Source organism: Lepisosteus oculatus, chromosome 3 (assembly GCF_040954835.1).
Source record: "Lepisosteus oculatus isolate fLepOcu1 chromosome 3, fLepOcu1.hap2, whole genome shotgun sequence".
In the NCBI taxonomy this organism is placed as follows: Eukaryota; Metazoa; Chordata; class Actinopteri; order Semionotiformes; family Lepisosteidae; genus Lepisosteus; species Lepisosteus oculatus.
Window position 1 is genome coordinate 33,795,756 of NC_090698.1, and position 14,803 is coordinate 33,810,558.

The following is a 14,803-nucleotide window of genomic DNA, read 5'->3' on the forward strand; positions in this document are numbered from 1 at the left end:
TGATCTTAAAACAACAATTGTTCATCAGCACAGTGAATTAACTTTTGATCTGCAGTGTACCAGTGCTACATTTCAGGGGTGGATGTATTATATTGGGTTCCTTCTTACAGTGTATGTACAGTTCTTTGGGATAATAAGATTGCAAAGTGCTACACAAGTCAGGGAAGTGGGAATCAGAAATAAGCTCTCAGGCCAAACATGTTGTCAAGGCAGATGTGTCGGCTTCATTCAAGACACAGCTGGATAACATCCCAAGATCAATTAGCTATTATACACCACACGAGATACATGGGCTAAATGGTCTTCTCTACATCTTAATGATTTATCATTTATCTTTATTAATTTGTTGCAGTTATAAGAGACAATAAGTCCTTTGATTCACAGTATACAGAAAACATATTACTGAAATATTTGTTAGCATTTTATTGAGCACGTTACCTTACTCAATAAATATCATTAAGTGCAGCAATTTAAAATAGCTGATGGTGTTCTCATTCCTTACAATGCATTAGGACAGACGCTCATTTCAATCAGTACACTAACTATATAGTTCATGTGGGTAGCTGTGTCAGCATGCGTAGGCTGCAAAGGAACAACTAAAGGTTTATTCCACGCTGAAAAGAAAAGAGACATAATGTTTATGCTGTGGAGCCTCCTTCAGGTGACAAGACATGTGAACACCTGAAGAAGGATCCACAGCTGAAACATTGTGTCTCTTTTCTTCTCAGCATGGAATAAAGCTTTACTTGATCCTTTTCTACCCATATAGCCTCCTTTGCTGTGACCATGCAGACCTATGCTTTGTCAACATACAGGCAAATCCATTTTCTAAAACTCAATGGACAATAAGATTGTGAGAAATAAAATGTGAAGGATTCTTTCCCCCACTGATTAAAACATTCCACATTTTTTTTTGTTCAAGCTGTTTTGTTGGTAACTGTGGGATCAGATGTAATGCACAATGCCTTGAATACATACAGTACACATTCCCATGTTACACCAATAGAGAACAAATTGGCAACTGTTATATATGGAAAACCAACAATTCACAAATGCTGTCTAAATTCATATTGCTGTCCAGTTTTTGCTTCATACCTGAATGTATGTTTATGCGCCGGGGGGAACCAAGCCAACCTTGGTCCGGAAGAGCCACATTTAGGGGTCATCCTCAAATTACCAATTTCTAAACAACTCGAACACTTTTTTTTTACCACTTAAGCAGATGATTTTTACAATTAACTTATTTACATATTACTGTAAATGAAAAACAATATTACCAACCCTCAGGTCTTAACTGAATGAAGTAACTTACTAAATTAATCAAAATTCAATTTTTTTACTAATTTAAACTTTAAGCAAGAGCTACTGGATTGTGGCTCTTTGCTCTACACTGTGCAAGAAAGTCCTTCTCAAAAAAAGGTTTCAGAACTTAGGTTTAACAATGCAGTGGAATTAAATATAAGTTCAGTCACATATTTATCACTAATGTCGACAAGAGAATAATTGTAATCGAAACCAAGGAATAGTATACAGCAACATCTGTATTCCATTCTCAACGTGTGGTACATGTTTTTCTTCAAATACGCCCCACCTGAAGCACATTCTCTTCAGCTCCATTAAAAAGGAAAATCACAGCATGTTGCAGAGGAGTGGATAAACTGGAGAGTGACTGAAGTACTTCCAGCATCACAGCACAGCTGACAGCATCATCACTTGCTCCTGGAGTCAGCAGACAAGGAAAACCAACTGAGTGTCAGCAGAATTGTGCCTCTTGCCAGCAATTTATGCCAGATTGCATGACTGCAGAGGTATCACATTTATTAAATGATTTACATCAGGCAGGCATATAAAAACTTTATACACAGACATTTTACACTCCATCCTGGGCCAGAAATCTGTTACTCTCAACTTATCTCCTACTGTAAATTGTGCAACTGAAAATGGCTATATTCAACAAACATTGTCATGAAGAGGGCTATAAGAAATGCTGACACAGTGCATGGAAACAGTATCAATTCCCCTAACCGTTCATTAGGTGCCTAAGACCTTTCAATATCTGGTGCATGTATTATATCACAATTAACTACTGACAGTGACAGAATGAAACCAAAAAACATCTGACCAACTACAGTTGTGCACCCCTGCTTTCAAGAAGATCCTGAGAGAGTGGCCCATTTGGAAAATGCAAAAAGAGCATGAAAATCCAAGTCAAATCAAGTCAAAGAATAAAGGTCAAGTACTAATATTCATAATGGTACAATCCCAACTGCAATAAGGAAAATAAGAATAAGACTTTCATCCTACTTGGGCCCCACAGCTGGAGTCTGGCTTGATAATAGAAGGCTTCAACACTTGATAACACAGCAGCATTACCACTCTAAAACTGCAGTCCAAGTGCCTCAACCTAAAACCTGCATCAAATCCTAACCCTACCTTTGGATTTAAATTTATCTCAATATTAGTACTAACTAGAGGTAGATTTAGGATTAAACCTAAGCTCTGATCATTCCTTTATTCTCCATTAGGAAAACATTTCTTACTTCATGCTTTGCTCCTTGGGTTTGGAAAAGTTCTTTCTAAAGAAAAGTTATTATTATTGTTATTTTTATGATTACATGACAATACAAAACTTCAGAATGAGATTTGGAACTAATGAAAGGTTTATAAATGTCAGACTTTCAGATTTTAATCAAATAAGAGCTGAGGGGCTACCTGGGCTGTTGGCCACTGAATCAAAGTGGCAGTTGGCCAGCATGGCATGTTTGGCCCCTTGTTTTGGTTCCAGCTTGACTGCAATGTTGGTGACCTTGTCATAGTAACTGGTGAAGCCGCCTAAAAAATCAATACTGAAGGAGCCCGTTGGTCTCTGGATATCTACTGAGATGGAGTGTGGTCCTGAAGCACTCTCTGCTTTTATTTTTTCGATTTGACTCAAGAGATAGTTTACTGTCAAGACTTCATTCTCCGGACTTCCAACAGGTCTAGGCCCAACACTGGTAATATGTTCAAGATGCTTCCTGCAAAACACCATTAGCAGTGCTCACGAGAAGATAAAGACACAGCAGTAGTAAAACAGAAAAACAACTTTGTAGGTTGAAGTAGTCCAGGTGGGCAGCTGTGGCAGCATGTGTAGGCTGCAAAGGAACAAGTAATAGGTTTACTCCATGCTGAAAGGAGAAATGAAGAAAGAAAACACAACGTTTCAGCCTTGAAGCCTTCTGTGTGAGAAAGAGCGCAGTAAGCAAAGGTAATGTAGCAGGAGGACAAAAGCTGGGAGAGACGAGGAGCAAGGGGCGGAAGCAGGGGACAGACAGGGTGGCCAATCAGGAAGTGTGAAGTCAGGATAGGTGAAGAGAGGTGTGAAATGAAACCTACAGGTAAACCTAAAGTAACCTTTAGGTTAATTTAAACCTAAACCTAAACCTAAAGATCCACCATGTAAAATAAGTTACTATTAATTTCATCTTTTTCATTTTAAAGAACACAATTCAAAACTATTAAAGGACTGATTTTCAAGGTATTCTAACATTACCATTCAGTCTTGTATAATTTTTAAAGTGTCTTGGCTAGATGACGATTTGCTTGATAGGAAAAGGAATCTAGTGCTCGGAATTTCTTGCTGTACTCACAATCTGTATTTGTATACTCTTAATGGATATGCCTTTATGTAAAAACATATTTGCTGTTTTAGAATCTTATACATTTTAATACACAGAAATACGATAAAACAAACTTTAGAAATATGTTAAATGTAAGTAAATTCCATATATGACACTGTACAACAGAAATTACAGTCAAATACAGTATATGCCAATTACTGAAAATGATGGTTCTGAAAAAGAAATGAATAAATAAGAATTGTTTATAAATTAACATTTTCGTAATGTAACTTTTTTTCATTTTATATTAAAATAATCTTTAGTATTTCGATTCAACAACATGATCTGCCTACACCAGCCGCAGAACAAGGAAACTTGCAGTTCTCTTAATACCGTGCTGTATCCGCAAAGGAGTCACTGCGAAATCAGTAATCGAGAATTTCATTCAGTCTTGATTTGGTAAAGTTATACAACAAAGCCCAAGAACTGTGTAAGAAAACAGAATACTATAGCTACCTATCCTATCGGTTTGCCCTTGCCAAATAGGATCTAACGCAGGTTGGTGTATAAAAAAGTCCGAACTGTTTAGTTGCCATCTGGAGACACATTCTGCCAAACTTCAAAAACAAAAAGCTAATATACAGTACCCGAGTGCTGCGTGTAGGGCTTGTTTGTTTGGAATATTTATGTTACAGTCACATTAAGCTGTATTAAACCCAATATATTCAGATTTGATATAAGGCAGATTTCATTCATCTTAAACCCATGGGTGTATTTAAGTAACGTGACGTAAGAGGTGAAGGTAATGCTAATATTATTAAATACTTAAATGCCAATACCATAATACAGATTTCTGTACGTACCTTGCCCTTATCGCATTGAACTCGTCGGTGGATGTTCGGATGACAAGCTGCTGTAATGATAAATGAACTAGTCCCCATAACACAAAAAGGAATATAGCAGCTAGACCAACTCCGATTCCTTCTTCCAGCAAACACAAACCCAACTCAAGCTTCTTTTTATCTTCCCCAGAGTCATTGTTCTCATTCAGTTCCCATGTATCTGTAGCCTGTTCCGATATATTATTGCATGTACGATACCCTTTTATTCTCCTTACAGTGGTGTCCCTCTCCATTTTAACTGCGGGCAAGTCGGCGAGCGTCATTTGGGCAAAATACAAACGGATACGACACAGGGACAAACTATCTAATGAAAACTGTCCGTCAACAGTTAGGCAACCTGGAAATACGTTGATTATGCTTTCAGGCAAAACCCATAATCTGTTATCGAAAGAGCTGCTGCAAACCATGTGGTGGTCAGGTGTTGCTTACAAAACATTTCTGTATGTGAGATTTTTCTCATTCGTGCTTTTTTCTGAAATTGTTTTTCTGTGTGCAATGTCGGTTTTTGACCTAAAAAAATTACTGTCTTCCCAGTTGAAGATATTGTATTCCAGATTAAATGGATAGCATCTGAAAATGGCATCTGAACTAGGTGATTTAAATGTACTTTGGGAAAATGTAATACATTTAATACTGTTAACAATAATTGTTTTTTTAAATGCACTTTTGAGATTAATCAGAGGAATACTGAGCCAGTCAATACCTGTCAATACCTATGCACAGCAGTGAAGACAAATGACAAATTGCACAAAGTGTGCAGCTGAACAAATCTGTCAGTTTAACAGTGCCCCATGCCCCTCTCCCAGCAGAGCTTAGTCTTTTAGCCATAAGAAAAGCTGCAATCAAGGGGCCATTCAGCACATCTAGTTCATTTGATCTCATCAAGCAGTTTCTTGAAAGATGTCGGGGTATAAGCTTCAACAAAAAGGATTCAGCAACAAGGATAGCTTGTTCTGTACTGTCACAACCCATTTGGTAAAGGAGAGCCTCCTGTATATGGTTTTAATACTATCAGTTTTTACTTGTGTCCTCGGGTTCATGTTCTACTCTTCGTTCTGAGGACATTCACTGTGTTGACTTTGTCAGTGCCTTTGAAGATTTTAAATACTTGCATCAGATCCCCTCGAAAACTTCTCTATTCAAGACTTCACTTCCTTCGGTCTGTCAGTGTAGGACATTCCTTTAAGGCCCTGTATCTATTGGATTCTGTTTGCTCTTCTCTGGACTCATTCCAGTGTATCCTTTCTATGATGAGGTTATCAAACTTGTTCACAATATTCTAAATGAGGCCTCACTAGTGTTTTATACAATTTTAATATAACATCCCTAGATATAAATTCTGCACTTTTAACTATACACCATAACATTTGGTTTTCCTTTTTAATTAGTTTGTGATTTAACTTTGTGATGTAATCCCTGACCATGAGCACAAACTATTTCCTTTAATGCAATACTCAGAAAAGACTCCACACATCCACCTTGATGTGTTCCATCGTGAAGGGCTGCAGTAAGGCAGCCATGGGTTTTTCATGGCTATGAAATTGGTACACTGATTTCTCTTCAGATGCCAGGGTCTGTAGCATCATTGTTAGCCTGCAAAAGAGAAAACCTCGAGGACACAAACATCACATGCTGTCACCACTCCTCCAGGATGGCACTATTTGGGAAAAATTAATGATGCGGAAAATGCATCATATTTAGAGACGCGTATTTAGGAGTGGAAACAGGAGATACAAACAAAACTAGAAAATGTCAAAGAAATGTGTGTCAATATTCAGTAGATTGATATTTTATAATTCAGGCCCAGTAAGGTAAATTAACTGTGACATCAAAGGGGGAAATGTTTTAATATGATAGTAGTGCTGCAGCAACGTAAAGGAGCTTCAGCAGTGATTGGTGTCCAGACACATCCCTCACTGACATCATCGTGAGTCTACAGGCACTCAAAAATCATCACCATTTTGTCAGGAGCTGAAAGAGTCACGGTTTACTAAATGCCACCCATGGCAGTACCGAGCCAGTTGTGTACTGCCACTTAAAGAATCTCAGTCACACTTGACTAAGTGACATGACCCAGGCTTGAATTTGAGATGTCTGGATCATACACCTCAGGGTACAAACAGAGCAAGTACCTGGTTGTCTTGGGAGTCCCATTCTCAATCTAGATTAGTGACTGAGATTAAAAACTAGGAGCCTTACAAAAAAGTGACATACCAAAAGGTATCAGAAAATTATGCTCTTTGGATTGGATCCCATTCAGCACTACTTACAAAAGGAAAGTGCAGAGATTTGTATGCTGCTATCTTCACAGGTATCATATCTACCAAACTGTAGCAATCCAGTAGCACAAGAATAACCAGGGAATTTCACAAGGCTTTATTTTTCAGAGGATGTTTATCACTTAACATCACACTACAAAGGCCGGCCTAAGCGGTAACAGCGTCAGACTCAGGCAGGGCCAGACAAGTGAAGAGTCAGCCACAGCAGGTTCCAAAATACAGATTTTACTAGGGAAATTGTCTGGCACAGAAAATAAAGCAGCCCAGTGGTTTACAAACAAAAGCCCAAAATAAGCTTAGCCTCTTACAAAGTCTTCACTCAAATCCTAACTAAAACATAAAATACATTGGCTTTTATAACTGTAGGAAGGTCCCCAGGATAGGCTGATTGGTTGACTGGATGATTAACCATGTATGGAGAACCCTTCAACATATGTACATTCTTATGCAAGTCAATCCACCAATCACCATCTCTGGATACCACATGCAGCATGCTCCAGCACTGATTTCATTCAAGGCATGGCAGCACCTGGCCTGCCAAATTGATCAACAATTTCTGTATTCCTTTGTGCTTTATGCAGTACGTTGCACCATGTTATACAACATTAAAGATTTCACATGAAAGTGAAATGCAGAATGGCATGATTGGTTTAGATCTTTCAGGCCAATTACATGTGTAAACAAGAAAAAGCAAAATTGAGAATCTACTAATTTTTATTGTCATTTTTGATGATTTAAGTATCCACAGGGACAAAAGTAAATCTTTCTGTAAAGCCACATATGCCTTTCAAAACTTTTGGACTTTTCATACTTTACTTTCCTCTGCTTATAATATTCTTTTACATTTACAGAACTGATCAGAAGTTCAGAAACTCCTAAACAGTGTTAAAGTCATGATGCACAATGGTAAAAGATCTTGTCCCAGCATTTAAATTTCTGCTGTAATAAGAGCTACTGTTCCTGACGGTGTGGCATCCTGAAGATGTCAAAGATCCAATGTGATGTACAAATGCTAAGTGACTGCAAAGAAAAAATACTGTAATTTTGAAGAGATGGAAATAAATAAATAATATGACACAGTGGACTTCTTTTTATTATAATTTTACAATTTTCTTATGTAAAGCGAGGCACGTTAACATCATATGTGCCATCAGCAAATTACATTTTAAAATATATATCTAAAATATCGCTCCTTTCTTTTTTACTGGGACTTATTTTCTAAATGCAAAAATTATTTTTCCTCTGCATAGCTTTTTTATAGCCTGTATTTTCTGCTTGTCATCCCAAAATCCTTCATACAGTATCCAGCAATAGCATCAGCGATGAAGGTGTTATATTAATGAACTTAATATGACTTATTTTCCTTTTTATTTAATGCATTATATATTTCAGCATTACATTCAATATATTTACATTAGATTTATTTCTATATAATATTGTTTATTCTGCATATGTATTAATTATTTTTATGATCTATATACGTATGTTAAATACATATATTTATAATTTCTGAAATGTACCACATCTTTGACTGTTCTGTTTGTATCCTGCATACTTGCAGGTCTTATGCCTTAGTAGATAAGTCAGGAGATCAGGCTCACGGGTCCAGTATGAAGGGTATCCACCACTCCAGGCTGATGTCTTCACACTAATTAGGCTGAATCAATGGTTATTAAGTCAGAAACTAAAACCCGTGATGGTCATGAGAACCCTTCCTCTCCTCCCCTTTTTTTCTTCTATGCACAAGATTAAGAGAGGGACGGGATCAAGGGGATTCCACCCTGCCACTTTGCAAATTCTGTGGCATCGTCTTGATCATCAGGAGAGGCAGTTCTCAAATTTAATTTGGTGAGTTACTGTTTAGAATTTTTCTGTTTAAATGACCATTAAATTTAATTGCAGCATAAACGAATAAAAAATGAGTAATCCAATTTTTGTTTTGTTTATTAAATAGAGATGTTTTATGGCTGATTTATTTAATTTTGCTGAAAAATTAAAATGCACAGTTGGATGAGCATGTGAAGTCAGTAATTATGTGTGTAAATTCGTGTAAATTTATTTTTCTAATTATTACACGGCACATTTTAGCTTTGTTAACCAATTAACACTTCATTGCTTTTTAAAAATAGCCCCCTTGTCAATACTATACTTTTTATTGCTACAGTTGTGGAGAGATAGGGATGTAATAATTTTCTTTATTCCATTGTTGTTAAATAAGTTTTAAAAGAATAAATCAAAGTTTAAGTTAGGGTGCACAGTTTGCATATAGTATAGGTATTCTCCTGTTGCTTAAAAAAAACAATGCTACTTCTAATAATAATCGTCGTATACAACAAAATAATATAAATCTTTCCTCTCTCCCCAGGTGTGCCAAGGAGACAGTATGCCGCGAGGAGAATTCACTGTCCAGTTCTCAAGCAGAGGTACTGGAGGTGGATCTTATGTTCGAGCTGAAGAGTTAGTATACATATATTTTATTCTTATGCTCTCTGTCCTCATGCTGTGTTAGGAATGTCCTATGAGTTTCAGCACATAATCTGAAGTGTTTGATAGAAAATAAACTTCACAAATATAATCAATGCTGCGAACTTAACGTTTTTCAATCCAAAGTACAATGAAATGTGTATACTTTTAACTGCTGATTTTTTCATATATTTACTATTCTTTCATAATGAATGTTAGATGGACAAAGTCTCATAAGATATAAACCAAATGGTCCTACAGTTACAGAAGTATAAAAAAGAGCAATTATTTATTTTGTTTCTATTATTAGGCTTCTACTTTGTATTATGATTTGCTTCTATCAGTACAGCTTAATAATACTATCAGTTAATTGTACTTTTGTTAAGCAATAATAATATTTTTATTAAATATTAAATAATAATAACACTTGATTTGAATTCTGATTTATGTTTAAACTTCAAATAATATCACACTATTTTTTAGATGGCTTTTAGTCTTAATTTCAAACATACTGTATATTTTGCAGTATTTTGGTTGTGCAGGTAGTATTACACCTGTTTGGTAACTACAAGGTTTTAGTACTATCAATAAGTACCTGTGAAAATCATGAAATTCTGATAAAAATATGAACATAAACTGAATGTTTTAAATGAACTTTTGGAGACACTAGTGCACTTCAAAAGAGGACAGTGCAGGAAAATCAGAATTACTGCAAAACTATTTAGACATTCATTATTCATGACTATAGTATAATGATAGTAGTATGTCATCAATTGATGCCACAGAGTTCCAATTCCTGGCAGGGGAAAACAGTTTGCTGTTCATTGTAAGTATACTGATGGAAAAAAGAAACGCAACATTTCATCCACACTCTGGCCCTCCCGTCTGCATGGAATGGGCTGAAGAATGACTCATTCATGAAGAGGATCTGATGCCGCTGCTGACAAGTCCATCGCAGCCTCTGTCTGGCCCAAGCCAGTCGCGTGTGACATCTAGGAGGTGTGAGCAGAGGGCCTCTGACAGTTGCCTTGCTCTAAGGCCAGGAGCATGGAGCCTCACTGTCTTGTCACTGATGCAGGCATTGTGTCTGCTGGCAGTTTCAGCAGCAGTACAGGTGGCTGATCTGAAACGATCTCTCAGATGGACCAGTCTGATTTGTAGGTCCTGCTCTGGAATGGTCACTTGAGGGTGACCAGATCTTGGACGGTCATCTGTCCTGATGGTCTGCTGAAACCTTCTCTGTAGTTGGGACACAGTAGAGCGGTTTACTCCATAGTGTCTGGCAACGCTGGCACAAGGCATGCTTGCCTGCAACATCCTAATGGCCCTCTCCCTTGCTTTTGGTGACATTTGAGGCGTTATGGAATGCACAGAAAACTGACTAAGTGTGGCCTTTCTCTTGCAGTGACCTAAGCTTTGAATTAAGGCCTTTTTAAAGGTGACCTGATCAGGCATTGTTCTGCCTGGACTTCGTTGAGTAAAAGTGCACCTAACGAGCTTTCATGTGATTGACAAATTGCAATGCCTCACCCCACAAGCTGTACTGATGGTCAGAGGGCTTAAAACAAATTAACAACTTTTTGTGAAAATTATGTTAAGTTATACATAAACTATAACTATAGTATTCTCATTCCAGAAAATTTTGCATTTCTTTTTTCCATCAGTATAGATCCAATTAGAAAATGTAGTGACAAGAATGCCTTGTAAGTGCATGTCTAGGATCTTAATTTAAAGGTACACATTATGCACTGTTGTTTGTCTCTAATCTGAGAACAGCTAATCTTTTATTTTCAGATTAGAATGTAAAGCTCTTTTGTGCATACTTGCACTAAACTTGGGTCCATTTGGCAATGTGGAAACCAGGGTCCAGTGTTGGAACACACAGTAACTCTCACAACAATTAATTAGCTATTTAAACCCTGCAAAAGTAGCTTTTTGTTAAAATAATTCTAATTAAAATATTTTAACAGCATTAAAATAACTCATTAGAATAACAGTATATTAAAGACTGATCCCATGCACTAACAATGTTATACTACTAGTTGTGAAAGAAACAAAATCTATAAAAACTTAGTATAGTAAGATTCTTAGAATAACCCAGAAAATGGATCATTTTCAATACACTGTAATGTCTGGAATGCAAATTGTATTAATTAAACATTGAGTGAATGGTCTTAATATTTAAACTAAGAACGTTTGTTGAATTAAAACAGTCAGCACACAACCATAGTCTTGAAGAGCTGCTTTTACCTCAGCAGAATTGAAAGAGTTGGTACCAATGAATCTACTCTGACAGTGTTTGTGGCAGATCTGTTTGCTTACAGTTCCGCTTTTATTTTTTTATAATCAACATTTACTGAAATAGTAATCAACTTCATGTTTTTTAAATCAGGGTTTCTATGCATTTCAGGGCGGCAGGGATAGCTTTGCTGGTCATCATTCTAGCAGCTCTGCTGATCATCGGATGTTGGTATTACAAGAGGAGACGTGGGTACAAAAGTATCCGGGTGAGACACTCGCTCAAACCTGCAGGTTCCAGTTCTCCATGCCTGCACACAAAGCCCATTCAGCTAATTTTGAGACTTGTCAAAGAAATTTGTTTCCCCCGGATCTAATTTAGTTTTGCTGTAGAAAAGGGAGTGAACAATTATGCAGTATATATCTTCTCTTTCTTTACAGTTGTTGCGGACATCATTGTACTAATTGGAAAAGGGTTAATACTTATGCAAGGCACTGCATATCATATACACTTGCAGGTTCACAAAGTATAAGTCTTACACTTGTAGACTCTGCTTAACAATTTGTGTCTAGTTTGATTAAGTGTATTTATTAACAGAAATTAATTACATGTGGTGGATTAATTATTAAGTGACTGAATTGCTCCTCTTTACAGAGTCAAGGATTAGATCGCAGTTCTTTCAGATCTTTAATGAAGTCTGATCACTACAGTGAGGAAGGAGCATCTGCAGAGAACAAAGTTGTCCTAAGCGAGTTCCACAATCTCAACTCTGTGGTAAGAGATGTTGAATAAATGCATAAATGGGCAAAGTAGGGAACATATAGTGTGGTATTAAACATTTTTTCTGGTAGTTCAAGTACAGTAGGTAGCTGCATCACGAACAATTTCTAAGATTAAAAGTTAAGAACATTTCAAATATCTATATGACTGTTGTCAATACTTCAAACTAGACACAAACCCACTTTGTGAAGAGGTTGTAACTAAATGTGTAGCCTAATGACTGCAACTGAAATATGATAAAATATATAAAACAACCCTATGTACTGTACAGCTTGGTGAAGGAAAGAGAGGTGAAGAGTGTGTATATCTTATACTGTACATATACGTCAGTGAATGCAGGAAGTATGATACTGGAAAAAAAATCCCCTGAGCTGGTTGTGTGATTTGTGTCACGTTGCCATGTCCAGTTGAGCTGGTATTGAAATCCCTCAGAGGTTACAAAGTCCTCCAACAGCTTGTAACTGACCTAAAACTAATGCACCGTTCTATGTAATGTAATGTATTTTGCTGTATTGAAAAGACCCCGTGAATAAACAAAACCTGCTTCTTTTTCCCCTTTTTTAAACTCAAGACTATGTGACTCCAGTCTGTTTTGGTTCTGTTTCAGGTTCCTAGTGCTCCTCCACCTTATGAGAAAATAGCTTCTGGACCTTCACCACCTCCGTACTCCGCGTGACAATGGAATTACCACAGCCAGCAAAGTCAAAAACATGCCTAGACTAAACTTATCAGTATGAATTATCTTAACCTAATTTTCTTTCATCGTAGGTGTGCTTCACAGTTAAAATGTGCCTTTCCTTACTGGAGTACTACTTTGTTCATTGTATCTGACAGTTAAACAGATAAATGGATCATGGTATAGGATGAGATTTGTTTCTGTAGAAAACTAACAGAAATATTTGCAATTAACTTGACTGGTTATAATATTTTTTTAGTTTCAGAAGTTTCTGTTCACATAATTCATAGCTCATTTTATTTATCCAAAGTCTAACTTTCATGATTGTACAAACCATGCTTCTCATTATCAGCCAATGAGAAGGTCCATTGATTTGACTAGAAATTCCTATATTTTCCCAAAACCGATACCCTCTGTGCAGTTCTATTGGGGAGATTTATTGTTTTTTAGTATACAGAACACACTTCAACTGAGAAAAAATATCTGCCTTCCTCTCCTTCATTAACATCCATTCACATCTCCTGTCCAGTGACCCTCCTAGTTATTATCCAGAATTCACTCTGCCCAACTTTCAAAAGTAATTTTAATAGAAAAGGAGAAACAATACATTTGATGACCCTTTCTTCTTTGGCTAATTGTAAAAGATACAGTATCAGATGTGGTAATTGATATTATAATATGGTCATGTTCCTTGCCCTTATGGAAGGAGAACAGCTGTTACAGTGGTTTAACTTTCCTCAAAGTTTTGGAATAATAATAATGTGGCAGTCATTCTTTATTTTATTAGTCATTCTCTCTGTTTTTACTAGGAAGTAAAATTATAGTAATACACAATAAAACTACACATAAAGGAGGCTTAAGCATTCGTATGAATATTTATCATCCTTCCCCCCCCCCAAAAACAAATCTAGAAGAAAATGCTTTCCTTTCATTTTTTGTACGCCTTTCTCATCAAAATAACAGATGTATATACAGTTAACATCAGTTAACATCTTAAGTAATTTATTGCCATCTATTTTTGTTCGGTCTACAACCTGGTTCTGGGAAACCAATGTCTCTTAATGGTTTTTGTTTCAGCATAAATAACACAGACTAACCGATTTCAATTTTCTTCCTGAGACATGTTTCTAAATTAGTTTCATGATTTTTAAAAAACAATCTCTTTCAGAATGTTAGTGACAGAAAGTGGGAGCGGCTGATACATTGTCTTTCTCATCTGGATCTATGTCTGACTGTTCTCTCAATAGGTGATATGCTGAGGTGAACAGGTTGAGAACAAGTTGTATAAAGTTCTGCAATGCAAAATTATTGAACACCATTAATCTTTGAAACCTGTTTTTTGTAAAAATAGGTAAACAAAAGTCAAAGTAAGCAAGTTGATCAATTATAGGTACCAATTGGTACAAGAGATTATCAACTCAGCTGAACTGAAGACCTGCAGATAGGGGTATCCCAAGACCAGGGTTGGAAACCACTGATGTGGGGGGAAACATTAAACATATTCTGAACTAAAGTATGTCTCTCTTTAGGATGATCATGTTTTAAAACTCACAAGTTACCTTCCTGAGAAAGTGCCGATCAAGGAGCGTGCACTCATTTAAAGGTCGCAGTAGGCAAAAAGCTTTCTAACCAATTTTAGTCAATGGTGTAATCAGGGTATTGCATTCATTTAACTTCTATACATTTTGCCTCTTTCAATGTTAGAAGCATGTCGTCAAGATCTCAGAAAAAAATTAAAAAGTGATTACATTTTATTACGGAGTTGTCCCACAGTAAACTGTAGTTCAGTTAGTGCATTGCTTTAAAAGCTAAAGCATTGGAATCACCTACCAAAAGAAGCCATTTTTATCAGATTGCTTTTTAGC

General features: G+C 36.5%; 2 protein-coding genes across 3 annotated transcripts in view; one reads left to right on the forward strand and one right to left on the reverse strand.

Annotated features, from left to right (window-relative positions):
* The window catches only part of LOC102693134 (endoplasmic reticulum metallopeptidase 1), a 39,089-nt gene extending 34,276 nt beyond the window's left edge, over positions 1-4,813 (reverse strand). For both annotated transcript variants that reach the window (XM_015338575.2, XM_006626999.3), the window contains exons 1-3: positions 4,463-4,813; positions 2,713-3,017; positions 1,592-1,719 (exon numbers count right to left, since the gene is read on the reverse strand). In XM_015338575.2, the coding sequence (XP_015194061.2) occupies positions 1,592-1,719; positions 2,713-3,017; positions 4,463-4,764 (735 nt within the window). In that variant the 5' untranslated portion in view covers positions 4,765-4,813. The remainder of the gene's footprint in view (positions 1-1,591; positions 1,720-2,712; positions 3,018-4,462) is intronic.
* Positions 4,814-8,520: 3,707 nt separating this feature from the next.
* On the forward strand, positions 8,521-13,840 carry mlana (melan-A). Its single transcript, XM_015338019.2, has 5 exons — positions 8,521-8,628; positions 9,146-9,237; positions 11,654-11,750; positions 12,137-12,256; positions 12,870-13,840. Exons 2-5 carry the CDS (start codon positions 9,164-9,166, stop codon positions 12,936-12,938), a joined length of 360 nt encoding a protein of 119 aa, XP_015193505.1. The 5' UTR covers positions 8,521-8,628; positions 9,146-9,163; the 3' UTR covers positions 12,939-13,840.
* Positions 13,841-14,803: the final 963 nt, after the last annotated feature.

What these genes read in the sequence shown, in the direction of transcription:
- mlana (XM_015338019.2), top strand. Translation starts at nt 9,164, where the DNA reads ATGCCGCGAGGAGAATTCACTGTCCAGTTCTCAAGCAGAGGTACTGGA. An exon ending in TCTTATGTTCGAGCTGAAGA is followed by an intron (nt 9,238 to 11,653) that starts GTTAGTATACAT and finishes TATGCATTTCAG; the next exon opens with GGCGGCAGGGATAGCTTTGC. An exon ending in GTGGGTACAAAAGTATCCGG is followed by an intron (nt 11,751 to 12,136) that starts GTGAGACACTCG and finishes TCCTCTTTACAG; the next exon opens with AGTCAAGGATTAGATCGCAG.